We start from the raw sequence: 25,670 nt of genomic DNA on the forward strand, positions 1-25,670 counted from the left end.
CTTCCTGGAGGAGGAGGCTTTGAGATGGGCCTTGAAGGACAGAGAAAATTACCCAGCAGTGTTGAGGGATCAGACAGCGCCACTATTTCCACCTCTTCTGAGCAGAGTGAAGGACTTTGTGCATCACTTATCGGCTCAGAGCCTCAGTGTCGTCTTCTGTGAGGTGGGGAACACCTCAAGGTGGCCAGCCAGCAAGAGGCGGGGCTCAGACACACCTGCCTCAGGGCCTGGGCACAGGACCTCTGCGAGGCCTGGGCTCCAGAGTAGAGGGACAGCTGACTCCCCCAGCCGCCCTCTGCAGCCGGGGGGCTGGTCTGGTGCCAGGGTCCCCATTCGAGGGGCAAGAGCTGGTGACATGCAGGGTCCAAGCAGAGCACTCCTCCTGGCACACCAGCTGAGCTGGCTCCCTGTCCCCTGCAGGGCCAGGATGGGCGAGGACTTCTTCTCCCAGATGAAGAAGATGGTTTTGGCTGTGGGCACATCCCCATTGGACGTAGACCTGCTGCCCACCAACTTGAGGCACCACGGTACAGCACGTCCCGGCCCAACCCGCACCTGCTCCCCAGGCCCGCCCAGCCATGGACTAGACGTGCTGGACACAGGAGCCCACGGGCTGGGGGAGGGCACAGGACCCAGCAGGAGTTCCCTCTGGGCCCTGGCCCTACTGGCCAGGGCTGCCAGGCCCCAAGTTGGGTGGCCCTGGTGACGCGCCCAGTTGTCCCCAGGCTCCTTCAACTAAATCACGTTTGAGAACATGCAGAAGTTCCAGGCCTTGGGGCAGCTGAGCACGCCATCTGCAAGGTCTTCCAGACCCTGGATGAGGACAAGAGTAGCTTCATCGAGTGGAATGAGATAAAGTGACAGCCAGTGGCTAGGAACGGGGGGTCCTGAGCCCCGGGCCCCATCCCTGGCCTACAGCTACCACGCCCGCCCCAGAAGACCTGGTACCCCACTGGGCTCCAGCAGGCCTGGTGGGAGATGGGGCCAGGCAGGAAACCAGGGCCTGGGCCACAGCACGGGGCCTCAGCCCAGAGACCCCTCTCCAGCTGGGCCTCAGTGTCTCCAGCTGTAAAGTGAAGAGCAAGCACCTCGTAAACCACTGGGCACTGGCCAGGTGCCCCTCAGCTCTGACCTGAGCCCACCCCGGCTCAGGTACATCCTGTCCACCATCTCCGGCAGCAGGTCCACCGCCCCACTGATGGACGAGGAGGCTGAGGCCGTGATGCAGGCGGCCGACATGGACGGGGATGGAAGGATTGACTTTGAAGGTGGGGCAGCAGAGATGAGAGGGGCAGGGATACCTCTCAGGACCTCCCTGGCCACTCCCCACCCCTGCCGCAATCATTCGCACTCAGGCCGTCGGTACTGAGTCCAGCGCCTGTCTTGGTGCAGGGCTGAGCGGGCTCCCCACTGCCAGGCGTGGACCCCATGCCCTGAAGCTGACAGCGGCCTGTGGAGGTCCACAGATGGGGAGACTGAGTCTCGGGGATGCTGAGTGGAGCAGGAGTTTCACCGGGCCCGGGGGGCTGCTGCGGCGCCTGAGCAGAGGAGAGGTGGTCCAAGCTGGCTTTGGGGAGGGTCAAGGGGGCAGATAAGATGGGGGCTTCCGAGATGGGGAGGGAAATCTGAGGCAGGGGTCAAGGCCCAAGGGGTGGCAGAGGTGGACGCAGAAGGACGGAGGCAGGGTGGGCAGACGGCTGTGGCCGCAGGGGAATGTGTGGGTTGGGGGGGCTTTCCTGGGAGGAGCGGCGTTTGTGGGGCTGCGGGCCTCCCCTGAGGCTCCCCATGGCTGCCCTGGAGTCTGCATTGTCCTGCTGCCTGCCCACCCTCCCCTGATGCTGACCCGGGGCCTGGAGGGTGGCCCTGGGATGGGCTCAGAGCCCCAGCGTGCTGGTCTCCAGACACCCCCGCCGGCTGCGAGCCTCCGCTTCCTGCTCCCAAATGCCAGCAAACCTTGACTCCTGGGGTGGCCACAAGGCTTAACAGAGGGCAGCTGGGCTGAGGGGTTCCCTTAGGAACGCAGCCCCCAGCCTTCCTATGCCTCAGTGTCCCCAGTGAAAGTGGGGTGATCACAGAAGCACCTGCTCAGAAGGCTCGGGGGAACCCCGCCCGAGGGTCTGTCTTAAAGCCCTGGGGGAGGGGGCTAGCTCACCAGCACGACAGCGGTGGGGGCACCCGGGTAGCCAAGCTCCGGCCCCTCCTGCTCCCCACCCAGGGCTCAGGAGGGCAGAATGCATGGCCCCCATCCCCCATGGGGTCCCCCGTCATAACAGAGACTCCCCGCCAGGCCTGTGGAGCTTGGGGGCCACAAGCCAGGGGGTTATTTACTAGAAATCTGTTTCCCGCTCTAGAATTTTCTGAATTGATCAAAAAGGAGAAAATTTCAAAGGAAAAGCAGCACCAGGCCCAGTGCCGGCTGGTGGGCGTCCCCCGGGGCATCGTGGGCCACGCGTGTGCCCGTGGGGAAGGCCACGGGGGAGGCGTGGCTTGTGCCAGGAAGACGGGAAAGAACAGCGTTGCGTGAACCTGGGCCTGGGTGTGTGGGGGGGGAGGTGCGGGGTCAGTGGGCTGGGGACAGGGCCGTGGGTCTCTGGGGGAAGGCTGGGGGCAGGGGAGCACGGGGGGTGCGCCCAGCCCCTGCCCCTCTTGTGCCTACTTCACTGGGGCACCCTCGGAGGGCGGTCCCACCTCCAGCCCCGGCCCTCCCAGGTCAGCCCTCCCAGCTCGGTGCTCTCTGGACCCTAGACCACCTTCTTCCCCAGCCTGAGCTGGGCTCTGCACAGGCTCCTCACCAGGCTGGGTCCGAGGCCGCTGGGAGTCCATACGGCAGCAGTGTGAGCAGAGTGTGGGGACAGCTGCAGCCCCAGGGTGAGGCCCCAGGCGCCTGGCAGGAGCCCTGCACCCTGCACTGAGGACTGGATGCATCCAGGACTCGCATCTCTGGTGACCACGTCTCCCTGCCCCTCCCCTTCTCCCCAGCTCTTCCTGCAGGAGTCCTGCTGCCCCACCCCAAGCCACCTGGCCCGCCCCAGCCTCTGCTCCTCCCACACTCGCGCTTGCGCACCTAGCGGGCTCCCATCTCCTGGGTTAGCACCTGCGTGCCGGCAGCTCCCACGCAGGCCTCTCTCCCATACGCCAGACTCCAGGCTCCTCTGCTGGTTCTGGCTGCCCACTTCAGATGGAGGCACCTGACTTGACGTGCCCAAGGCTGAGAGCCATCTTCCCCTGGAGTCCCACCCACAGCTGCCCACTTCTCAGAGCTGCCGTGGGCTGCTCTGGCAGGGGGCCCATGGTCACCACGCACAAGGCATGGCTGTGCTCCACCCCCCACCCTGGGGACTGGTTGCTGAGAGCGCTGGCCCCCATCCCCGCCCCCTGCTTGTGTCCACGTGGGAGCCACAGGTTCCCTCCTCCAGCTGCCGTGGGACTCCAGACCCTCTAGGATGGAGGAGCCAAAGGTGGCTGGCTCATCCCCCGGGTGAAGGCACTGCCCCCAGGACCCCCCATGCTGAGCTGCCGCAGGCGCCAAGGCAGACAGACTTACCAGGGTCTGCCTGTAGCAGCCGCGTGTACTCCCGGCTCACACCATCCTCACCTCGTCTCCCCCCCCCGCAAGGTAACCCCACTAGTGTTGCCCTCGACGTGCACCGGAGACCCCCACCCCCCCACCTGGCCACCACCACCTCTTGCTTGGATGACCACCTGTTCCCCTACATTGGTCTCCCTGCTTCTACCCTCCAACAGTGGGCTCCCAACATAGCAGCCAGAGAGTTCCTTTCAAAATAGAAGTCAGACCCGTCACCTCACTTGGAAATTTCTAGAGCCTCCTTTCCACACAGTTGAGCCAGGTCCTTGAGACATTCACATGCTCCCAGGCCCTCCCAGCCCTACTGCAGCCACACTGGCCTCCCCACTGCTCTGTTTCTCCACCGCACTCACCACCCCCGAGTTCACCAAGCCACTGGCTTACACACTGTGTCTGCTATGAGCAAGGAAAGCATCCAGGACGTGGGTTCTTAGATCTCGGGAAGGAAAGCCGGGGAGGTGAGCCTGCTGTCGGCACAGGGTCCCTGGCAGGGTCTGCAGCTGGTAACAGCGGCCAAGAGGCCGAGCGGCTGAGGAGGGCGTCCACTACCTGCCACGGAGGAGGGTCTTTGCTTGTGGGGCCTGTGGGGTAAGACTGAGCGGCCCAGTCTCGGCCAGCCCCACCCCTGCCTAAGTGTTGCCAGAGCAAAAGTAGTCCTTCCAGAACCAGGGGCCAAATTCAAGTCAATGCAGAGCACACCTGGCCACACCCATTCGTTTGCATATTGTCTGCGGCTGGGCTGCGTTTGGCGCAGGAAGGCTGAGGGGAGGCGCACCGTGCAGACGCCACGTGGGGGGAGCTGGCGTGGCTGCTACTGTCGGCTGAAGGAGACTTTAAGGCAAGAAACACTGCGAGGCAAAGAGGGACAGTTTGTAAAGATAAAGGGTCAATTCATCGGGAAAGCACACAGCTCTAAATATGGATGCACCTCCTAACACAGCCTCAGAATGCGTAAAGCAAAAATGAGCCGGCTGAAATGAAAAAACGGCGACGCGCAGCCACAGCGGCAGCCCTGAGTTCCTCTCCCGGGAGCTGAGAAAGCGAGCAGGAAAGAAGCCAGTAAAGACAAGACGACTCGAAAAACACAAGGAAATAACCGAGGAGCTAAAAGCTGAGGAAACCTTTCCTGGGAGGCCGGCCCCCACCCAAGGGCACAGAGCCCCCCGCCTACTCTCCCTACCCGTGGGGAGCGGGAGGGCGTCTCAGTCCCCTCCCCCTGGAGCACACCTGCGCAGGTGCCAGAGCCTCTTCCCACCCCCACCATTCTGGCCTCTCAGGGACACGCTCCCACCAGCTGGGACATGTGAGATGCCACCGCGAGGCTCATGGGCAGGTCGTGGGCAGGACGGAGGCCAGGGTGACACAAAGCCCAAGCCCCTTCGTGTCAGGAGTAGACGCCTTCTCTGTGACACAAAACCACAGAACACCTGAGTAAGATTAAAGCGAAGAGCTGAGACAGCAGCAGAGGTCGGGGGCGCATGGGATGCAGAGGCCGGCCCAGGAGGGGCGCCCTGCCTGTCCTCGTCAACGGGTGGACAGACGGACAGACGGAGGAATGAGCAAATTAATGAATGAACAAATGAACAGATAAATGGATGGGTGGATGGATGGAAGAACAAACGAATGGACAGATGAACAGAAAGCTGTAAATAAGGAATCGGGCACCGTCTCCCTGACTGGAAAGGCCCCACTGTCCGTTTCCCTGCTGCTTCTCTGGTTGCCAAGAAAGAGCCACCCCATCCCCACCGCCTCTCTCTGAAAGTTTCCTCAAGGGTCTGTCTTCCCATCTGCTGAAACCCTTACTTGCAAAAATACCCTGGTTTGGTAACTTACAGCCACTTCCCCCAGCAGCTCCCAGATAAAACTACATCTGGGGGCAGGTCAGAGTGTCCAAAGGCCTGTCAGGACGAGCTGTTTCTGCCCCTGTTTGATCCCTGCCCTCCCCAAGCCCCCCGCCTGGAGACCAGCCAGCAGCCAACTCCCTCTGCTTCTGCGGCAGCTCAGGGAGGCTCAGGCAGGCCCAGCACCTGAAGCCCGCAGCCCACTGAGCTGGCCGCCCGCTGCCCCTCCCTGGCAGGGCCCCCTCCGAGCCCTTGCTCCTGGAGTCCAGCCCCTCCTCATCTCTTTTCTGGCACTCGGGAGGAATGCCTCGAATGGCCAGCCTGGCTCTCAGAGCAGCAGGCGGGGGGTGTGTGTGTGTGTGGGTGTGTGGGTGCTCCAGGGACAAAGCTGTGTGAGGGGAGGCAGGCGGTGCTGGGACCCCTGAGGGCGACTGGGCGGGTCCCCTCCTCACCTCAAGCCCTTGGCCTGGGAGCCCCAGTCAGAGCCGGAGGGGCTGCGAGGACTGTTCCTCGCCTGGCAGCGATGGAGGGGCCGCGGACAGCACTCGCGCTCTGCCTGGGACCAGGCCGGGCTCTTCGCCCCGGGACGGGTCAGGCCAGGGCAGCCCGCTCCCCTCGCTGCCTGCCGCACCCGGTGCTCGCCCTGGGCTCTGCGCAGGGTAGGCTCCAGCACAAGGGGGGAGCAGCCATCCTGTGCTGGGACTGAGAGTGGCTGCAGCCGGGACCCACACCAGAGAGCCCTGCCCCCGGGGCCTTTAGAGGGCTCGGAAGGGGCTCCACCTCCACCAGGGCAGCCCCGTGCAGCCCCACGGCCGTGTGACACCCATGCCAGTAGGAGGGCCATCCTGGCCAGCACCAGCTCTCCCCAGCAGCCTGGTCCCAGCACCCTTGGCGGGTGGCGGCAGCAGCTGTGACGGAGCGCCCGGCAGGAGGGTGGGGGAGACAAGGCCCCAGAGAAGTGTCTCCTGTGCTGGGCTCTTGCTCCCGCGCCTAGGCCTCCACCCTCCTTGTGTGCAGGGCCTGTCCAGTGCTCATTCCTCGAGGGCTCCAGGCTGTCACACCCCCAGGGGGTGCCCCAAGTAGGGGAAGGAAGGAGAAGGCCTCAGGGAGGCTGGCCCGTTCTCCAGCCGTGGAAGGGTAGGGGAGGAAGCACAGAGCTCCTCTGGGGACAGGGGTGGGGTGTGGCGAGCAGGGGCCTGAGTGCCACAGGGCTTGTCCAGGACAGAACAGAGAGCCACTCTCTGCTCGGGGACCAGGGCCCAAGCTGAGGGGCTGCAGGGCCAGGCAGGGAACATTGGGGGCAGGCTGAGAGCAGAGCCGGGTCAGGGCCCCCATGCCTGGGCCCTCCGTGGGGGGGCCCTCCAGTGGCCTCTGCCCCCGCCACTCTGGACCCCAGCCCAGGAGAGACAGACGAGGCAGGTCACACGAAGTACAAAAAAACACCACTTTATGTTATGGCGCTCTCCCCATGGGGCGCCCTCAGCCTGCTGCTGTCAGAATGTCCACTATCCACACGCTGGCAGTCACTTGGTGCTCGGAAATGGCCGCCCGTGCTGCTCCAGCAGCTCCTCCAGGTGGTCGGCCCGCTTCATCGCGGCCTGCAACGTGCCATCGGGGTCAGGCCTGAGCTCCCCTGCCCGCCCCCAGGCCGCCAGCCGCGAGGACCCACCTCGTGCTGCTTCCGGAGGCTGTTCACGGCCTCCTCCTTCTTTGCCAGGGCCACCTTCACCCTGCAGGGGTGCGCATAGTGGGCTTCTGTGCGGCGCCCACCGGACCCCCAGGCCAGCCTGCAGCTCCAAGTGGGGGTCCTCCACCCCCCGAAGAGCAGGAGGGGCCACTGTCCTGCCACCCCCGTCCCAGCCCTGCTGACTGAGGGCACAGGGCCACCTGGAGCAGCTGACAACAGGTCCTGTGTGTGACCTTGTGGCAGGCCCCGTGTGAGTCCACGCCCCTTGGGAAGGGGCCCTGCTTACAGGGGGACAAGAAGCCCTCACCGCACGCCTGCCTCTCAGAGCCCACAGAGGGTAGGTGGGCAGGGGCTAGGAAGGCCTCTGGGGTCCCCGGGGAGGGGCACACCTGCTCACTGTGGCCTCACAGGGCCTCCTTCCCTTCTGCATGGCACCTGCTCTGACCAGCCCAGGGGGCTCCTTTCCCAACACCCGCACGGGGGGCACTTGCCCTGACTCGGGGCGGCCAGGCTTCTTCCTGGGGCCGGCAGCCAAGCACCACCCAGAGGGAATGACCTAGCCTCAAACACGGAGCGGAGCCGGCAGCAGCCGTGGCTGCAGGGCCCAGCTCTGCACCAGCGGGAAGGAGGCAGCAAGATGGGCACGCCGCCCGCTCACCTTCCTCGGCCCACCGTCCTTTTTGGAGCCGCGGGGTCCTGCCCGCCTCCCTGCCCCTGCGCTCCCCGAGGACCCAGCCAGCCCTGCAGCACACCTCCCGTGCACCTCCTCCAGCTCCGCCTGCTTCTCCCTCGTCAGCTGCTCTAGCTCCAGCCGCCGGCGGGCCCGCAGCTCAGCCAGCTCGGCCCTGACCTGCCGGTTCTCCTCCTCGGAGGCTGCCAGCCGGTCAGCGAACTCCTGGCGAAGGACCTGGGCCAGGCTGCTGCGCTCGCCGGCCAGCTGCTCGTTCACCTGGGGGATGTGGGGTCATGGGAGGGTGCGGGCGGCGCGGGCGGTGGGGGAACCGGGGGCCGGGCTGCCCATCCCACCTGCTCACCGCCCTCATGTCTGCCAGCTCCTTCTCCTTCTGCCGCACCAGGCCCTGCAGACGCACGTTCTCCCCCTCGGCCTCCCCGAGGCGCCCCTTCAGCTCCGCACACCGTTCCTGGAGCTTCCGCTCCGATCTTTCCAGCTCCGAGAGCTCCGCCTCGTACTTGTCCCTGACGCGCTTGACGCTGGCGGCAGGAGGGGCAGGGTCGGGGCAGCGCACAGCTGGCTTCCCCGCCCCCCCCCCCGGGACGCGGGGCCTCACCGGCTCTCGGCCGCCCGCTCACTCTCCTCCCTGGCCAGCGTCATGTCGGCCTCCAGCCGGCGGACGACCCGCTCGATCTCCTCGTCTCGGCCTCTCCGGACCTCCTCCTTCAGCTCCCGCTCCCGGCTCAGCAACCATGCTTCCTGGCGGGGAGGCAGGGGGCTCAGTGGGCTGGCTGAGGGTGGCGGAGGGAGGCTGAGGGAGGCCAAGGGCCAGGAGGGCCACGTGGGCTCCCAGGACACCCGACAGGGGGGATGGAGTGGCCTGCCCCTGCCCCAGGCCCCACCTGTCCGCAGGGGTGGGGGCCGGGCCGTCATCAGGGGCATAAGCAGGAGCTGTCAGCACAGCCTGGTGCTTCTCCCCAACCCAGAGACCCGGGACAACACGATGAGGAATGTCTGCTGCCAGACGGACCCTCACAATAAAAGGGACCTCATCTGACTGCCGAGGGTGGGAAGGCAATTTTAAAACTTCCATCAAGTTTAACATGCTCACGTCTGCGAACAGACCCCACAGATACAGTGACCCTCCATGCACTGCTAGGGCGGGGACAGGGTGGCTGCTAGGCCACCGCTCAGGTTTCGTCGCCAGGCTGATGCCTTGCATGGGACCGTGTCCTCTCCGCCATGGCCTCTTCCATTAGAGCAGGAGAGCCTGCCAGCGCAGTCCACCCCCGGAAGGCCAGAGGGGACAAGGAGAGGCCTGACCCCACCTGTGCCCCTCACACTGGCTGCAGGGTAGCCTGTCAATTTTGAGAGCAGCTACCTGGACAAGGGGAGGATGAGGAAAATACCCCACTGTCCCATGGAACCTGCTCCAGCCCCCTCGTCTCCCCTGCTTCCCTCTAGCAGGACAGAGGCAGCACATTCAAGCAGGGTCAGAATCACACCGCCCACCCACAAGCACCCAGGCAGCCACAGCAGCCTGGGTAGCTGGGGGTGCTGGGCAGGAGGGGAGGGAGGGAGGGAGGGGAGGGAGGGACGGAGGGAGGGAAGCCCCCACCCCCCAGCCCAGCCACACCCGCCTCCCACCTCCTTCTTGGCGGAGTTGGCCTCCCACATCTGTTTCTCCACCTCCAGCTGGTCCTTCAGGGCCTTCAGCTCCATCTGGGGACGGATGACGGTGTGAGAGCGGGCCTTGTGGGCCACTCCGCACCCAGAGCCTGTCTGCCGGGGGGGCCTGGACGGGGCCTGCGGTCAAGCTGGGGTCTGTGGGGAGCTGGCTGGGCAGACCAGTCGTGGGGACACAGGCTCGCCCAATGCTCTAAGCGGCTGCCAGCCCGGCAGGTGGGGGCCAGCCCCGGTGGCGGCCCCTCCCCTGCAGTGTGGGTGCCCCGGGCTGAGCTGGGGGGCGGGGGCAGGGCCGACCCGGTGCCGGCGCTCCTGCTCCTCTCTCCGCTTCTCAAACTCAGCCCGCAGGGCCCGGCCCCCGGCCGAGCTGCTCTCCTCCAGCTGCTGCCTCAGCTCCTCCAGCTCCGCCCGCTGCCTGCAGGAGAGCACGGGTCAGTCCGCAGCGACGGTGGCGGGTCGGCTGCGCGGGTCCGGGTCGTCCCCCGGGGCACCTGGCGGCCTGCTGGCCCAGCCGCTCCTTCTCCTCGGCCACCTCGCTGTGGAGCCGCCGCCGCTGCTGCTCCAGGGCCCGCTGCTCCTGCTCCAGGTGCTGCTCGAAGCTGCAGAGGGACAGCAGGACCGGCTCGGGGGCAGCTGGCCCAGGGAGGGCCTCACACCCAGGGTTGCGGGGTCCACGCTGGCAGAGCGTGTCCCTGGGAGCTGAACTGCTGGGACAGCTGCAGCTGCCCCGGGGAGGCCGCCACACCCAGCCCTGCGTCCCGCTGTCCCCCTCCCTGTCTTCTCTGTCCCCTGAGGGCGGCCATGGGGAGGTGCTCTTGGCCCTGGGGGTCCGGGCACACCCCAGCTCTGCTCTGGCCTCGCCCCACCCCCATGTCCCCGGGGTAGGGGGGCCCACCGCTGCTGGGCACGCTCCCACTCCTGCCGGCCCAGCGCCTCCTTCTCCCGCTCCAGGTGCTGGCGGAGCTCCTCGGCCTGGCGCCCGTAGCGCTCGGCCGCACGCTCATCCGCCTGTAGCAACTCGGCTGCGTGCAGGCTCTTGAGCTTCTTCACCTCCTGCTTGTGCCTGGCGATCAGCTTCTGGATCTCGGGCTCCAGGCCTGGGGGGACACCGTGCTGCAGGGACCCACCCCCACCACTGCGGGGTCCTGCCCCTCCTTCCTGGGCTGGGAGGGACCCCCGACCTCTGCCCACTGTGACACCCCGGCCGCTAGGGGGCCCCGGGGGGCTCCAGCATGGAGCACAGCTGAGCCCACTGGGGCTACAGCACATCTCCCTGCCTGGGGCACCATGGCTACCCCCTTGGCGCTCCGGGCCGTGGGGTCTCCCCATGGAGAGGGGGTTACTGGGGCAGGAGAGCCAGGCATAGACGGGCACAGCTGGGGTTGTCCCATTGGCCCTCGGAGGGCTCTCTACATGGGGGAGGTGCGACCATGCAGCAGGCAGGCAGCTCCCAACGCGAGCCCCCACCCACTCGCCCCCTTGGAAGCTGGAGGGGAGCCCGTCCAAGGGCCGGCGAGGCCCCCCACCTAGACGGGGCCCTTGATGCTGGTCTACAGCCAAGCTCGAGTGCCCCCAGCTCCCCCGCTCCTGGTGGCCTCCCCGGCCGGGCCACACCCCTGAGTCTCAGTGCTTCCCGGGAAGCCCCTCCCCGTGCGCGCCGCTGGCGCGGCCCTCACCTTTGACGGTGATCTCTTTGATCTTCCGGGTCTTCTCGCTGATCCACTTCTCCCTGCGGACCTTCTCGGTGGCGCTCATCAGTTCTTTGAGCTTCTTGATCTCCTGCCAGCGAGAACACAGGAGTCAGCAGAGGAGCTGTGGGAAGTGGGAAGATGCAAGGACAGCCCCCCAGCCTCGGTCACCCCCGACGTTCAGGAGGTGCCTTTCAACAGTGACCACGGGCAAAGCAGGAGGCACCAGGGCTGCAGCACTCGTCTGACGGAAGCCGGTCCCTCTGCCCAGGGTCCAGAGCGGGGGCCATCACCTCCTCTTCAGGGACACGAGAGGGGTCACACAAGCCCCTCGGCCCTGCCCCGGGGTCTGGCACCCGTGGGGTGGCAGGAAGCAGCTCCAGTGGAAGGAGGGGACAGAGCACGGTGCCGGGCTGGCCCCTCCCCGGCTGGCCCGCGGGATGGCTCCAGCCAGGCGGTGCAGGCCCAGACTTCCCCGTGCAGGCACACCGGGTCTGGGGTCAGCGGGCAGAAGAGCAGGGGGCTCACCAGCTCGTGCTGCTCCTGCATCTGGGTCTCCCTGTCCTTGCGCCTCTGGTCCCCCTGCTTCAGCTCGGCCACCAGGGCCTCGCACTTCTCACCCAAGGCCTTCTTGTCCTCGATCAGCTACGACCAGGGGTGGAGGTGAGGTCAGGAAACCCTACCTACCTCTCCTCGCCTGGGAGGCCAGCACACCAAATCCTGCCCCCTCCCAGGTCTGTAGGGGACCCTGGGTCCAAAAAGGTGTGCATATGGACAAAGGGCTTGACCCCTTCCTGAGGGCCGGCTGGTGTCAGCGGAGCCGGGCAGAGTGGGCACCTTGGCTACTAGCCCCCAACTGTGGCCATGTCAGGAGCCTCCAGGGGTGGGGGTCATCCTGTTGACCCTGTCATCCAGCCTGAGAAGGGCCTGCTTGTCGCCTAACAAAGGGTCTCGGTGAAGTCCCCAGGTGGCACCCAGCCTCACCGAGGGGTCCAGGCAGACCCCCTGTTTGGAAACACCTATGACTGCGAGGCGGCGTGTTGAGGCTGCTTGGTTCCTCTGGGCTCCCTCCTCTCCTCACAGACCCCACACCTGGAGCTCTCCTTGGAAAAGGACCTGACGGGGCCCAGCCGAGCACAGGTGGGCTGGAAGCCTCCACCAGTCCCTGTCGAAGGAGCTCCAGCTGCCCCAGCAGCGGCCTCCCCGGGACAGCACACCAGGAAGTTCAGGGTGTGTGTCCTGCTGGCAGCCCCCCAGTGGCCGCCAGGGGACCAGCCTGTCCTCTGAGTGACCCCACGTAGCCGGACCCCACTGGGGGGTGTGCTCTGCCCCTCTGCCCCTGCCACCCGCCACGCTGGGCCTGGGAGCACAGCTGTGGGTGGGCGGAGGGCTGGGGCACTGGGGGAGCCTCGCTGGGGGGGGAGGGGAGGGCAGCACTCGCTGGGGCTGGTTGCCCCAGAGCAGCCCGGCGAGCAGTCGACACCTGGCCCCCATAGGGGAAGACGCTGCCCGTTTCTACGAAGGTGGGAGGAGGCCCACGAGGAAGGCCCGTGGGTTTAGAAGTCTCCGTGAGGCCCGCTCTGGTCTGGAACCTGGCCCTGACCCTCTCCCCGACCCCCAGGTCCTGATGCAACTGCCCTGAGGCCCCACTCCCCGGGCAGCGCCACCTGGTCAATGAAAGACAGGTGCCGCTGTATGGTGGCCTCGTAATGCTCCCTCTGCTGCCGCAGCTGCCGGCCCAGCTCCTTCTCCGTCTCTTTGACACGCCGCACGGTCAGGTCCCGCTGCTGTGCCTGCAGGGTGCGGGAGGAGCCACTCAGGGACAGGTGGGACGCTTGGGCAGCGGGGGGGGGGGGGGCGGAGGGGCCGTTACCAGCGCCCGCTGCAACAGCACCATCGCCTGCTTCTTCTCCTCCACCTCCAGCTGCAGCCGCATCGCCGACGTGCTGGCCTCAGACACCGGCCCTGAGCACCCCAGACCCTCCTCCGGCACGTGGCCCTGAGGACGCGGCTGCGTCAGGCAGGCCCTCATTGCCCAGTGGTGGCCGGCCTCCCTCCCTGAGGCCTCTCCACACCTGGGGGGCTGGGGCTGCCTGGCGCTGCCCAGACTCCTCCGTCTCATCCAGGAAGCGCAGGATGCTGCGCAGCTTGGCCTCTGAGAGCAGGGCCCCATCCTCGGGGGGGCTGGCGGCCACGCTGAGCCTCCCAAACCTCTCCAGGTTGTGGGCCGTCAGGGAGCTGGCATAGTCCTCCTGCAGGGGGTGGGGCGTGGCATTGGAGGCTGTGGGGGCAGCGGCGGACTCCAGGCCGGCCTTCCAGGGCCCCCCGGAGACTGGCCGAGGGGAGGGCCTCTCAGACTGCCCAGACCCTTGCAAGGGACTGACCGGGGACCACTGCTGGCAGAGACACGGTGCCCACTGCCACCCCCAGGTTACTCTGAGGGTCCTAACCTTCGTGAGCCCTCGGATGAGTAGGTAGTTCAACAAGGTCCCATCTGGCCCTCGTGAGGTCCTGACTCAAGCAGGGAGGACCCCTGGGGGCTTCCCAGGTCCCCACAGCAAGCCTGTGACCTGCATGGATGGTGCCAGGGCCCACGGTCACCTCGTCGGTCCAGGCGTATTTGTCCTTGCGATAGGCCCTAGGGCGGGGCAGCGGCTCTGGCTCCTGCTCCAGCAACTTCAGCGTGTCCAGCAGATCGTCCAGGGTTGCCCTGGACTTGACCCTGCCCTCAGTGGGGGCCACCACCTCCAGGATCTCACCAGCTGCCGTGTCCTGGGAGCTGGCATCCTGCAGCGGACGGATGGGAGGCTGAAGCCGGCGAGGCCATAAGAGGCAGAGACCACCAGCGAACAGTGGGTAGGCAGGGGCCCCGATCCTTCTGCTCGGGCGCCTGCCTGCCTGCTCACCCGCCTCCAGGGAGACGAGAAGGGACGCCAGGTGGGACGGCCTGGGCCCGGGCCCCTTGGCCCTTGGGCTGGATGCCATGGCCGGCATCTAACCTCTGCGCTTCTGTGTGGATCCCAACCCCGCATCCAAGAACACCCAGTGGGATTCCAGGGCAACTGTGAGACCCCAGCCCTGCATGGGAGCGACGAGACCTGTCTTGGTGAGCGTCCCTGTGGCCACGGCAGGGCACGAAAGGGCAGGCGCAGGCCACCCCAGCCTGGACATGCCCCGGAGCTGGGCAGGGAGGGCAGGGAGGGCCGTGCTGAGACCTGAGGCTTGTCCTCTGGAAACTGCTGGGGCTCCAGGGCTGTGTCGGGGGCAGGCTGGCAGGGGTCCTCTGGGCCTGCAGCGCGCAAGCCAGCCCCTGCACGAGGGAACACAGCGTCGGCCACCTGGGGCAACGACTGTGGAGGAGCCCCTGTGACAGGCCGGGGAGGGGCGGAGGCAGGGCCCGGGGTGGTGCACGCCACAGTGGACCTCATGGAGCAGGGGCTGCCTGGGGAGCCCTGACCTTCTGGGGTGAGAGGTCAGGGAGCTGGTGCAGTGCTCTGTAGGGCCCCCATGTCCAGCTCCAGAGCAAGCGGGGCCGGAGCGGAGGAGCAGGGCCTGGGGGTTGCTGAGAGCGAGGCCCCTCCTCCAGGGTGGACGCCATCAACAGGCAGCGGCCCAGGAGCCAGGAGATGTCAGCAGAGCCCGCACCTCCTCCTCGGCCACAGGCCTCCCTGGGGGAGGGGGGTGTGGGGGTCGGGCACGAGGGTGTCTGCCTTCGGGGATGGCAGTACCCAGGGGTCACCATACCCAGAGTGTCCACACTGGGGGGGTGTCGACACTGGGATGTCCACACACAGGCTGAGGCAGCGGTGGGCGGGCGGCAGGGCAGCCTCTGGGCTCTCAGCCACACTCACCGGCATTACTGGCCTTGCGGGTCTCCTGGGCAGTGCTCCCCGGGCTCAGGGGCAGCTCCTGGGTGGGCTGGGGCTTCCCTGTCTCCCTGGTCCCCTTCAGCAGCCCGAGGTCAGTGTCGCCTGACTTCTGCGCTCGCTTCTGCTGCAGTTCCTGCCGCAGGGAGCGCCTGTGAGCAGCCCTGCCCAGGGGGTAGCAGGCAGAGGGCGGCCCCTGGTCCTCCCCGAGCCTCGCTGCCCGAGGCCCCACATCCAGGAGCTCGGGGAAAGGGGCGGTGGGGCCCCCGGTGGTGCTCTCGGCACACAGGGTCGCCCGGGCACCTGAATGGCCGCCCTCCGGGCCTGGCGTGCCTTCTCCTCCCGGGCCCTTCTCCTGGCTGCCTCCTTCTGCTGATGCTGCTCCAGGAGGGTCCCCTCTCCTAGCCGCTGCCGCTGCCCCTGCAGAGACCAAGCCACAGTGCAGACAGCGGGTTGCCCCACAAGGCCCCCAGCCTGCCGTTTCTCTGCCCCACAGAGAACAAGCTCCCTCTCCCAGGCACCCAGTGGACCCCGCAGATGGGACACAGCTTGGTGTCGCAGCCAGAAACCCGCCCCAACTTTCAGCGGGTGCAACCCAACACCCAGGCACTGCCAACCGAGCAACTGGGGAGGGAGGAAGCTGGGCCCCCAGATGGGGTGGGCCCAGGGAAATTCTAGGTCCATCCCACCAGTCCGCATACGGCTGGGCCCCCACCCACACACCCACACCCACCCACACCCACACAGACCCACACACCCACACCCACACCCACCGCTCGCTTTGACTCCAGCAGGCGCTGCACGCTGGCCGCTCCTGCTCGGCGCCGCTGCACTTGGTGCCGGTACCAGCGCTGGATGGTGACGGCGGCCTGGTTCACCTGGTGGATAAACCTGCCGGAGAGCGGGGCTCAGGACTGAGGCAGCAGAGTGATGGGCTCCCCTCCCAAGTCCCCGAAGGCTGGCCAGGTGGGGACGCCGTGCACAGCGCCCGTCCTCAGGTGCCAACGTCCTGGGGAAAAGGAAACACCCACCCACACAGACTCCACTCACAATCGCCAGAAACCAGAGAGACCCGAAGGCCCACCACCTGGCTGCGGGGAGCAAGTGTGCGCCCGATGGGACGCCACTCATGGACCAGCGGCAACAAACTGGAGACGCAGCCAGGGCTGCAGTCGGCCCGTGGGGGAAGGCAAGCTGCAGGGACAGGCTGGTGTGGTCAGGATCACCTGGCAGGGACTGGCCGAGAGGCGTGTAGGGAACCCTGGGGGGGCGAGACGCTCTTTTTGCAGACCCGGCTGCACACGCGCCAAGCTCACAGACCTGTGTCCTAAAGGGGGCGCGCCCTGTGCACAAAGTGCACTCAGTAACGTGGACTAAACCCAAAGCCTCCGTCCTGGCTCCCAGGATGCCCTGTCAATTCACTTGGCGAAGATGCTGACGGACCATCCAGGATGTGAACGGTCACCGGCCGTGGGACACGTGTGCAGAGGCCCGTCCACCACCTCACCCTGCTCGCCCACTTCCAGGGCCTGTCCCAAGCTCCATGGGGACAGCAGTGGTGACAGCCCAGCCAGGTGAGGCTCTCCAAGCGCAGCCTCTGATCGCTAGGTGGTTCCGGACTGGGCTCGTGGTCTCGAGCGGCAGGAGGCTCTGCCAGGCCCACCCTCCGCGGCCCCTGGGACAAGATTCCAGGGGCAGCCCTCCCACTTGTTCCTGAGTTTTTCAGTTGTCTTTCTACCAACAGTTTTACTGATACATACTTGCAAAATTCACCCATTTTGAGTACACGACTCAGTGATTTGCAGTAAACTTAAAGAGTTGTATGACCATCCCCAGGGTCCAGTACTGGGACGGCTCCATCACCCCTCGGAGACCCCCTCCTGCGCCGCCCCAGCCCCAGGCAGCCATCACTCTCCTTCCTGATTCTGCAGATCTGCCTCCTTGACATCTCTCCCCGGCACCTCAGGCCCCCTCCCGGCCCCAGCCCCGGGCGGTCACCTCTCGGCCTCCTCCTCAGTCACCTCCTTCCGTCTGAGCTGGCCCGTGGCACCTCCCGAGTTGCTCTGGACCGCGTGGCTGCTGCGGGCCACGTTCTTCTGCGCCTTCCCGAAGCTGCAGCTCTCGCCCTCGCCCGTGGTGGCCTTGACGATATTGCTGACCGGAGGGGCAGAGAACGGCTCACGGACCTCAACCCTGGGGACAGCTCCACCCGCGGCTATGTCCCAGGCCTGGGAGGAGGTGCCCGCTGGACGCCAGCAGCAGGCAAGGTCCTGCTCCTGCTCTGATTTGCTGTTCATCTCTTGGGGCCGCCCTCTCCCCCCGGGGCCCATCTGGTGGCACCCAGGTTAAAAGGCTCTATGTTTAAAACAGCAAAAAGGTCTCAAAAGCCACAAGATCCCAGAATGGATGGTGACTCAAGACACGCGTGCGCCACCCCTGACTCTGAGCGTGCCCTGAGGGTGACAGGGGGCGAGGTACCAGGGGATGCTTTGCTCTGCTCAGCCAAGCCCCACCCAAGACCCCCGCCGCTTCGGACTCGGCTGGGGACCCGAGCCAGGGGTTGGGGGGCTGTGGCTTCCTCAGTGGGCCCCAGGCCGGGTGCGCCCGGGTCCTGGGCCCGCGGTGAGACTGGAGCGAGGCCCTTACTTGAGGGAGGGAGCCGTGTGGTTGGAGCTCTTGGGGGGCGGCGGCGCCTTCTCCGAGGGAGGATAGCGGTTGTGCACCATGGTGGTCACGCAGTTGCCCACGGCTCCCTTGCTGCTCCTGCGGGAACAGATGGGAGGCGGCGTCCAGCTCTGGGAAGGAGGCGGACCCCGCGTCTCGCGCTCAGGGCCTGTGCTCACTTGGTGTCATCCCAGAGTCCCTGTGGGGCCCCGTCCACAGCCACCGCACCCAGCCGTGGGCCCTTCTTGGGACCCAGGACAGCTCCAGCAGGGCTGTTCCACTGAGCAGAACCAGAGGTGTGAGCGGTGAAAACCACCGCGACCCCCGACATCGGACACGCCTGTGATGGGGGAACGGCCACGGACTGGTCGACGGAGAGAGGGCCTCTCCATGCCGGCCACACAGTCACACGGGGCGGGTGGCACAGGCACTGTGCTTTCTCTGCCCCTCTCAGAGCCACTGGAAGGAGTAAAGACAGCGTAATCACACAAAGACGAGAGGAGACAGCGGCAGAGAGATGTCCATGAAGCGTTAGAGGTGGAGGAACAGAAGGGCCAGTGGTGAGGGACGCACAAAGTGAGGGAACGGAGCCCCAGGTGCTGCAGGCAGCTGGTCTGCACCCCAGAACCCGGGGAGGGGCAGGGAGCAGAGGCACCGGCTCTCCAAGGAAGCCCGTGCCTGGACCCCCCTCCTTGCCCCGAGCATCAGACGCCAGCCCCCTCCCCGCCTCGGCCCTGCAGAGGACGAGGCTGGGTCTCCGGTGAAGCAGTCTGTGCTGCGAGCCAGGGCAGCCCCACCCCTCCCCAGCCGGCCTGCAGCACTGGCGGCCAGGACGCGAACCCCAGCGTAGGAGACAAGAGGACCGCTCCCCGGAGAGGGTGGGCAGCCCCGAGAAAAGGCCCAGATGCTGACCCCAGCACAGCAGCCTGGCCCCTGCACAACCACCCAGAAGTGAAGCTGCCTGGAAAAGGCTTCCCGGCAACTCGCAGGGCCTTGAACTCCGGGAACACTTGGGGAAAGACCCACAAGAGAAAGATCAGCAAACAGAATGTGATGGAAATGAGGCTAAACAGAGAACAGCACCGCGCGGGCGGGACGGAGGGCGCGCTGGGGTGCAAGGTGGAGGCAGGGCGGCGGACAGTGAGCCCATCTTCCACGTGGGTCACGCCCGAGGCTGAAAACCAGTCGACAAGGAGCCGCCCTGGCGTGTCTTGAGAAAGGTTTTCTAGAAAATACGAGAACGAACAGCCTGCACGTGGCTGCTTCTGGGGAGCAGGGCTCGGGGCGGGGAGGGGCGCGTGGGCGGGCTGTTTTCCTCCTGAAGTCAGTGCCACTGTTCAACTTTCTAGCTGTATGCACGTATCACTGTGATGGGAATTAGAATTAAGTCTTAATTTGAATTCTCACGTTGAAACCAAGAATCCCTCCTGCGCCGGCTCTGGTGAAGGCCTCTCAAAGGCCATTCCTTTGATAAATGGCTCTAAAGGTTGGGAAATTCTTTCTTGTACTGAGGCAAATGTGTCTCAGCCCCTCTGCCCATGTGCGGGTCGCGAGTGGGTCCCAGCTGAGGCCGAGAGCCAGGGGGACAGGCGTTCCTGCAGGTGGGGGCGCTGCCCTCGGCTCCTTCTCTCTGGGCTTCTCCAGATGCCCCCATCTGACCACTCATGGCCACCAGCCCCGACGGCTGAGGTCCCAGCCTGCCCGGCCCTCCCTCTCCAGCCCCCGCTGCTGTCTTGCTGTGAGTGGCATGGCTGAGAAGTGACCAGCACGGCCAGGATGCTGACCAGTTCTGGGCAGTGAGCAGGTGCCCCCGAGGCAGCTCCGTCCTCCCCTCCAGACAGACTGAGGCTGAACCTTAAGGCCTCCCGGGGCCCGGAGTGAGCCTCATCCAGGCCTGACTGCTTCAAGAGTGAAGCCGGGCATCTCGGGTCCTGGGGGGAGTGCTGGGTGCAAAACACCACGTTGCAGCCTCTTCCCTCGGCCCTCAGGTAGGGAAGGCCAATCGTTCATTCCCACACTCACTCATTCCAAAGCACCCGGTCCAGCCATGAACAAGACAAAGTGGCTGCCCCGGGAGCTCTGGGTGGGCGGGGCCGCGTGGCCCCTGCAGCTGCCGCACCTATTGTTGGCAGTGAAGGTGGGCGCCAGGGGCACCGTGCACTCTCTCCTCCGTGGGCCCGCTGGCACGTCGAGGGCGCTGGGACTCTGGGCGTCGGGCGGCGAGCTGAAGGCCATGGGCCGGTCGTCCTGTCAGTGCACACAGCCCGTGACCCCGCCGCACACGCCCCTGACCCCCGTCACTCCCACGCACAGGGGGCGGTGAGGCGGCCCCGGGACGGGGGCGTTCTTTGCTCCCCCTCATGTCCAGCCCTGTGGTCAAAGCTGGCCAACACTGGCGCCCCCCTCCTGCCAGTCCCCACCCCCAGAGGAATAGTGAGAACAAAGACAGAATGGGGGTCACTCCCCACAGACACCAGCCACCCGACATCCCGTCCGCTCCGCTCAGCCGCTGGCCTCACCAGGATGTTCCACGTGGCTCCCTTCTCACTAGAAGTTCTGCTTGGACCAGCCAGCCTCTTTCTCTCACTGGGGCTGCCCTCAGAGAGCAACAGGGAGTCCGGGGGCTCCGTCGGCCTGTGTCGGGAGAGGGCACAAGCAGGGACCATCCCTCAGCCCAGGAGCCTGGCTCCAGGGACCCAGACTGGGGGTGTCTTATGAGGGAACAGGAGGGGCCGGCTCTCCAGCGGGGACTTCTGTGCCAAGCCCACAACATAAAGCGTCGTTTCTCAGCCCTGATCTGACAACCACGCTTGGGTCAGGCGTCACACCCCATCCTGCGGCCACCAAGACTCCCACAAGGCACAGCACGGACAAAGGGAGAGGAGCGGGCAGGGGACACCAGCCTCAGGGCCGCATCTCTGTGCACAGACTCACCCCACCCGCCCCGCCCAGGGCTGGCCCCGTGCTCCTGCTGGTGAGGCTGCGGGAAGGGCTGACCAGGCAGGAGAGGAGCAGGCCGCGGTCCCCTGAGGGGACAGGAGGCTACCTGCGGGGGCCGGTCCACGCATGGTCGGCTTGTGACTGGTTGACCTGCGTGGTGCTGTTAGATCTGCGAAGGTTGTTGGCAGCCTGGGAGCCTCTGGGCCCTGGGGCCTCCTGCAAAAAGAGGGGAGGCCACCAACCACGTAGCAAAGGTTTCAGTCACCCGCCAGTTCACTCAGCTGGTGGCAGGTGGGCAGAGGTAGCAGCGTGGGGGTCTTGGGTGTGGCCTTGGCCTCTCTGGCATGAAGTGGGAGCCCCTCACCCCAGACAGGTGGAGGGTCCTAGAGGAGATGCGTGAGGCCTGTCCGGGTGCCACGGCAAAGGCTGATGGGCCCCTGGTCCCCTTCTAACCAGCAAGCCTTGCTGCCCGCTCCCGGCTGCCCGCCTGCCCTGGGGCTCGTCTCCATCCCCCCACGTCAGCCCGTTTGCGGAGGGCTCCGACAAATCCAGGCGCTGCTGGAGCACAACGGACAGAGGGCTCTGCCTGGGGTCAGCCGACCCATCCTCGACCTCTCTTGAGTCAGCTCCCTGGTCCACAAGCCGAGTCCTTCCTGCCCTAGGACAGCCCCGGAGTGGACGGGTGGTGGATGAGAGGACGCCGGCTGAGGTGTGGAGCCCACCCAGGGGGCAGACGCCACCCTAGGGCAGGGGCCCTGGATGCCCAAGGACCAGACGCTAACACTGCTCCAAGCGTGGCTGTCAGATCAGGGCTCTCACACTCACCGGCGCCTTCCTCCCGGGCGCGCCACCCGTGACCATGGAGATGGAGCGGGTGATGGGCTTGGCGGCAGAGGCGCTGCTGGGGCGCCGGGACACGGGCGGAGGGAGGCCCGCCAGACACAGGTCCACGCTTCCAGGGCTGCCCGCAGGGCTGCCAATGGCCCTGGGGCCTTTCATGTGGCCAGGCAAGCCCTGAGAGGAGAAAGGGAGTAAGGAGACGCCCTCCGAGGAACCGGGCCCTGCACCCACCACCTTCAACTGGGCCTCAGGGGCTCAGGGCACCTGGGTCTGCGGCCACCAAGCTCTCCACCCTGTTCTCTGGGTGGCCGTCTCCTTGTTGGGACCCTGAGCGTGAGCTGCAAGAGGAGAGCCTCCTGGGCTCCAGAAGACCCCCCCACCCGCCTGGGAGGCTGCCCTGCCCTGCAGTCGTGGCTGTGAGCCCCCACCCCTGTGACAGGCACCACGCCAGCCCGGGCCTCGCGCTCCGCATCTGCGGAATGGGCATTTAAGAAGGTGCCTCCATGGCGGGGGTGTAGCTCAAGCGGCAGAGCGAGTGCTTAGCGTGCACAGGGCCCTGGGTTCAATCCCAGTGCCCCCTCCAAAAACAAACAAATAAATAAATAAACCTAATATCCACCCCGCCCCCTAAAGAAGGTGCCTCCTCACGGGTTATCACGAGGCTCAGACAAGACGGCCGTGGGGCTGGCGCGTGGTGAGCCCCAGCAGGCGACGTTCTAACTGGGACTTGGCCTCCAAACTTATCCGGCTACAGAGCCCCCTCCAATCCCTCAGGACTCCCGGAACATCCACAGCCTTCCGGTAGGAGCATCGGCTCTCATGTCAGGGCTCCCCTCCTCCCCACCTAGAGCGGCTGCCTTCCCAGGGCCCCTCACTGGCCCAACTGACCGCTCCACCCTGGGGCACCGCCTCCAGCTTCAAACACCATCCATGGGCCAACGGTTCCCAAGGGCATACCTCCCGCCCCCTGTGTCTCCTCACTCCCAGCTGAGATGACCTCGGAGCTCTCCACACCTCAGACCCAGACTCCTGACTGCTACCTCCAGCTGCCCCTCCCCAGCCGGGATCCCAGGCCAAAGACCCAGCTCTCATCCCAACACCTTCCCCTCAGCAACCAGGCCAGAGTCCTCTACCGTCAGTCCCTCCCCTCCACAAGCCCCCAGCATCTCCTCAAACCTGGACAACCACAGCCGCCCCCCCTCCGGCCCTCCCCAGCCGGCCCAGCCCCTCCCCACGTGGCACCCAGAGCTGACCTCTGAACCGGGTCTCAGGGCGGGCTGCGCACCTGCTGGACACCCTCCAAGGGCTCCCAGGTAAAGCCCATGTGCCTCACCGCTCGGACCTGACCCTGGTCTCTGCGACCTCCTCGCTTGGCCCCCCCTTGATCTGCTTGGGACCCTTCCCAGGATGTCCCCTTCACTCAGAGGCCTGCCTGTCCCTGTTACTCTTCACGCCCTCATCCCGCTTCATCTTTCTTCACCTGGCCACCTGCCCACACAGGTTGGTGTGTGCACCATCTGAATGTCAGCCCCACGAGGACAGGGACCATGCAGCCCAGCAGCTGGCATGCGGCTGGTGCTCAAGGAACAGGAGTGGATGCACCGGCACCAGGGGTGACCAGAGAGGAATGAGCGTAGCCCTCCGTGCCACCGAGAGCTCTGCTGGGCCAGTGGGCACACACCATCGTCACCTGAGCTCAGGGCTGCAGTCTCCTTCAGCCCCGACACCCACAGAGCCCCCACTCTCTAGAGCGAGGGCAGAGGCTGTCCCTGCCACTCACCAGGCCGGTGTCCTCAGTTATGCGTTTCCGGTCGTGTGGGTGGAATTTAACCCCCTCCTCTCCTCAGGAGAGGGTCCAGCCACGTCCAGCTGCACCCAGGCTGGCCCATGCGAGGAGTGTGCGGGGCTCTGGGACGGCAAACACAACCTCTCCGTGGAAACCTCCAGGCCGGACCTCACCTTGTACGCAGAGGTGTCCCTCCCAGGACCTGAAGGTGGGTGTCCGGAGCTGCTGCCTGGGCCCCCCAGAATGGGCTGACTCAGGGCCCCATGCAGCGTCTCTGTCTGGAAGCTGCTCATCTCCCTGGGGTTTGTTTCAAGGTGGTGAGATGAGACTGCTGACTAGAATCCACACCATCCTCTGGGGAAGGCATGAGAAGCTCCCCGGCCCTGTGCGGGGGCACCTACACCTTCTCCCTCATCTGAGCAGACCCCGGACATCCTCACCTGTGCAGGGACCTCCGTTACCAGCGTAAAACCCCTCACTGTGCGAGTGCCAGGCACCCACACCTGCGCTGGCCTCCCCACGTGGGAGGGCCGGGGACCACCTCACCTGAGCAGGGACCCCCTCAACAGCACAAGGCCCCACTCACCTACACGGCTCATCTCACCTGCGCAGCCCGGCATGCCCGTCCCTGAGCGGGCCCAGCAGCCCCTTCACCTGCACGGGCCACGCCACCTGCGCAGGGACCCGCTCACCTGCACGGGTCGGGCCTGGGACGCAGGGCCTGCGGGACCGAACGGCGAGAGGTGCGCGGGGCCCTTCAAGCTGGATCGCGCGGGGCCGAGGCCTCGGGCAGCGACCTTGCGCCCCCGGCCCCGGCGCTAACTCCGAGGCTCGGTGACAATGAAGCGTCCTGGCGGCTGGGGGAGCGGCGGCAGCTAGCAACCAGAAAACAGCCTGGCACCTCCTCCCCGTCCGTCACGGAGGCCCGCCTTTCCTGCCCACGCCGCTTCCGGATTGGCGCCCCGGGGGCCCGCTCCGGGCGTCCCGGGAGCTCATTGGGCCGCTCGGCCGTCCTTCGGGAAGTTTAGGCGTGGGAGGAGCCGCGGAGAGCAGGGGACCGTGGCGGAGGCGGGCTGCTGATTGGACGTGGCTGGAGGAGGCGGGGTCTGGCTGATGCGGGGGCGGGTCCCAGGAGGAGCCTCTGGGAGAGGGTGGGAAGGAGGAGGAAGGGGCGGGGCGCGCGCTGCGGCCCCGCACCTCTTCCGCAGGGCTCAGCCTGCCTGTGGGGCGCCCGCGGGGCTCCGGGCTCCGTCCTTGCCAAGGCCTGTCTGGGCACGTGGGTCTCGCTGCCCGCTGGAGGCTCCGTGCTGGGGTCCGGGCCTGTGAGTCCCAGGGAGGCCCGCCTGGCGGAGACGCGAAGCTGCGCGCTGGCGGGGAGCGCCTTCCCCGGGCAGCCCTGACACCGCCCCGGCCCCGCGCCCGGCGCCCTCCTCCCGCCCGAGGCCGCGCGGTGGGTCGCCCTTGCTCCTGTCTCCGTTCTTTCTCTCGACAGTGCCTTCCGTCTTTCTTTCTGCCTGCTCCGAAGTTTCCGGACCTCCACCCCGCCCCCAGGGCTTCGGGGTTGCCTCCTTTTGTAACCGGCGTCCAGACCACAGGCCCCACCGGCAGGGCTCCCTCCGTGGCGCCCCGCGTGTCCCACGCCTGCGCTGCGCGTCCTCCGCAGCCGGCCCGTGGGCCCGGCGCGCCCAGCCCCGCGCCCCTCCGCTGGATTCCGCCGTCGGCACCCCTCTCACGGGGAAAGCCGCCCCTCCGCCATGCGGCTTCTGGTCCCACCAGCAAAGAGTCTCATCTTTCCCTTCGAAGTAATAGCTCGTTGCTGGTCTTTGCCCCACTTTTAAAAATCAACTACTTTTTAAAATTAAAACCTTAAAAATGTGCATACAATAAAAACCACACTTTGGGGGCGTACAGCCAAGTTTTGAGAAGTGATACAGCTATGTTACCACCACCACAAACAAGGCACAGAACACTCCCCTCCCCAAACCTGGGGCTGACTCTTTGAAGCCGAACCCTCCCCATCCCGGGCCCCAGCCACCACTAACCTGTTTTCTGTCACTATGGTGTTCCCTTTTTACAGTCATCACAGAAATGGAATCCTACATGTAGCATTTGGGGCCTGGCTTCCGTCAGTGTGAGAGGCATCCGTGTTCGTCTTCACGGCTGACTAGTATTCCACCGCACTTTTGGTGGTGAAAAGGGTGAACCACACTTTTGACTCCTCAACCCACGGACATGCTGTTGTTTCCAGTGTGGGGCAATTGTGAATGAAACTGCTGTAAACATTCACCTTCAGGCTTTGGTGTGAACCTAAGTTTTCACGTCCCTTGGGTAGATGCTTAGGAGGAAGCTGCTGGATTGCATAGTAGGTGTATGTCTAACTTTATAAGAAACTTCCAGACTTTTCCAAAGGTGT

At 65.9% G+C, this 25,670-nt stretch overlaps 2 protein-coding genes across 7 annotated transcripts; one reads left to right on the top strand and one right to left on the bottom strand.

The window, feature by feature from the left end:
* The first annotated feature begins 355 nt into the window (after positions 1–355).
* On the top strand, positions 356–1,414 carry PVALEF (parvalbumin like EF-hand containing). The gene is given in 4 exon segments (XM_031675953.2): positions 356–527; positions 726–785; positions 788–857; positions 1,153–1,414. Coding segments are annotated over 4 exon segments (519 nt in total). The 3' UTR covers positions 1,370–1,414.
* A 5,443-nt stretch (positions 1,415–6,857) lies between these two features.
* On the bottom strand, positions 6,858–24,162 carry CEP131 (centrosomal protein 131). Of its 6 annotated transcripts, none has more exons than XM_072939810.1 (27): positions 23,950–24,162; positions 23,252–23,459; positions 21,457–21,645; positions 20,738–20,847; positions 20,211–20,325; positions 19,811–19,938; positions 17,674–17,790; positions 17,026–17,181; positions 15,801–15,918; positions 15,331–15,447; positions 15,013–15,163; positions 14,377–14,471; positions 13,763–13,948; positions 13,237–13,413; positions 13,035–13,160; positions 12,829–12,954; positions 11,690–11,806; positions 11,150–11,252; positions 10,369–10,570; positions 9,965–10,072; positions 9,771–9,888; positions 9,435–9,509; positions 8,404–8,546; positions 8,149–8,326; positions 7,867–8,063; positions 7,097–7,157; positions 6,858–7,025 (listed from the first exon to the last, which is right to left on the bottom strand). In XM_072939810.1, the coding sequence occupies exons 3-27, from the start codon at positions 21,628–21,630 to the stop codon at positions 6,951–6,953; spliced, it is 3,273 nt and encodes a 1,090-aa protein (XP_072795911.1). In that variant the 5' UTR covers positions 21,631–21,645; positions 23,252–23,459; positions 23,950–24,162; the 3' UTR covers positions 6,858–6,950. The 6 variants fall into 6 exon arrangements, with proteins under 6 accessions (XP_072795911.1, XP_072795912.1, XP_072795909.1 ...); XM_072939811.1 differs by having other exon boundaries at positions 23,252–23,486; XM_072939808.1 differs by lacking the exon at positions 23,252–23,459.
* Between the last annotated feature and the right edge of the window lie 1,508 nt (positions 24,163–25,670).

The sequence above is a fragment of the Vicugna pacos genome, chromosome 16, assembly GCF_048564905.1.
Source record: "Vicugna pacos chromosome 16, VicPac4, whole genome shotgun sequence".
Lineage (NCBI taxonomy): Eukaryota > Metazoa > Chordata > Mammalia > Artiodactyla > Camelidae > Vicugna > Vicugna pacos.

Excerpts from the sequence above, each read along its gene's own strand:
- CEP131 (XM_072939808.1), bottom strand. The coding sequence starts at position 21,630 with ATGAAAGGCCCCAGGGCCATTGGCAGCCCTGCGGGCAGCCCTGGAAGC. Across the intron at positions 15,448-15,800 it reads TGCTGGAGTCAAAGCGAGCG|GGGCAGCGGCAGCGGCTAGG; the intron begins GTGGGTGTGGGT and ends TGGTCTCTGCAG. Across the intron at positions 12,955-13,034 it reads TGCTGTTGCAGCGGGCGCTG|GCACAGCAGCGGGACCTGAC; the intron begins GTAACGGCCCCT and ends CGCACCCTGCAG.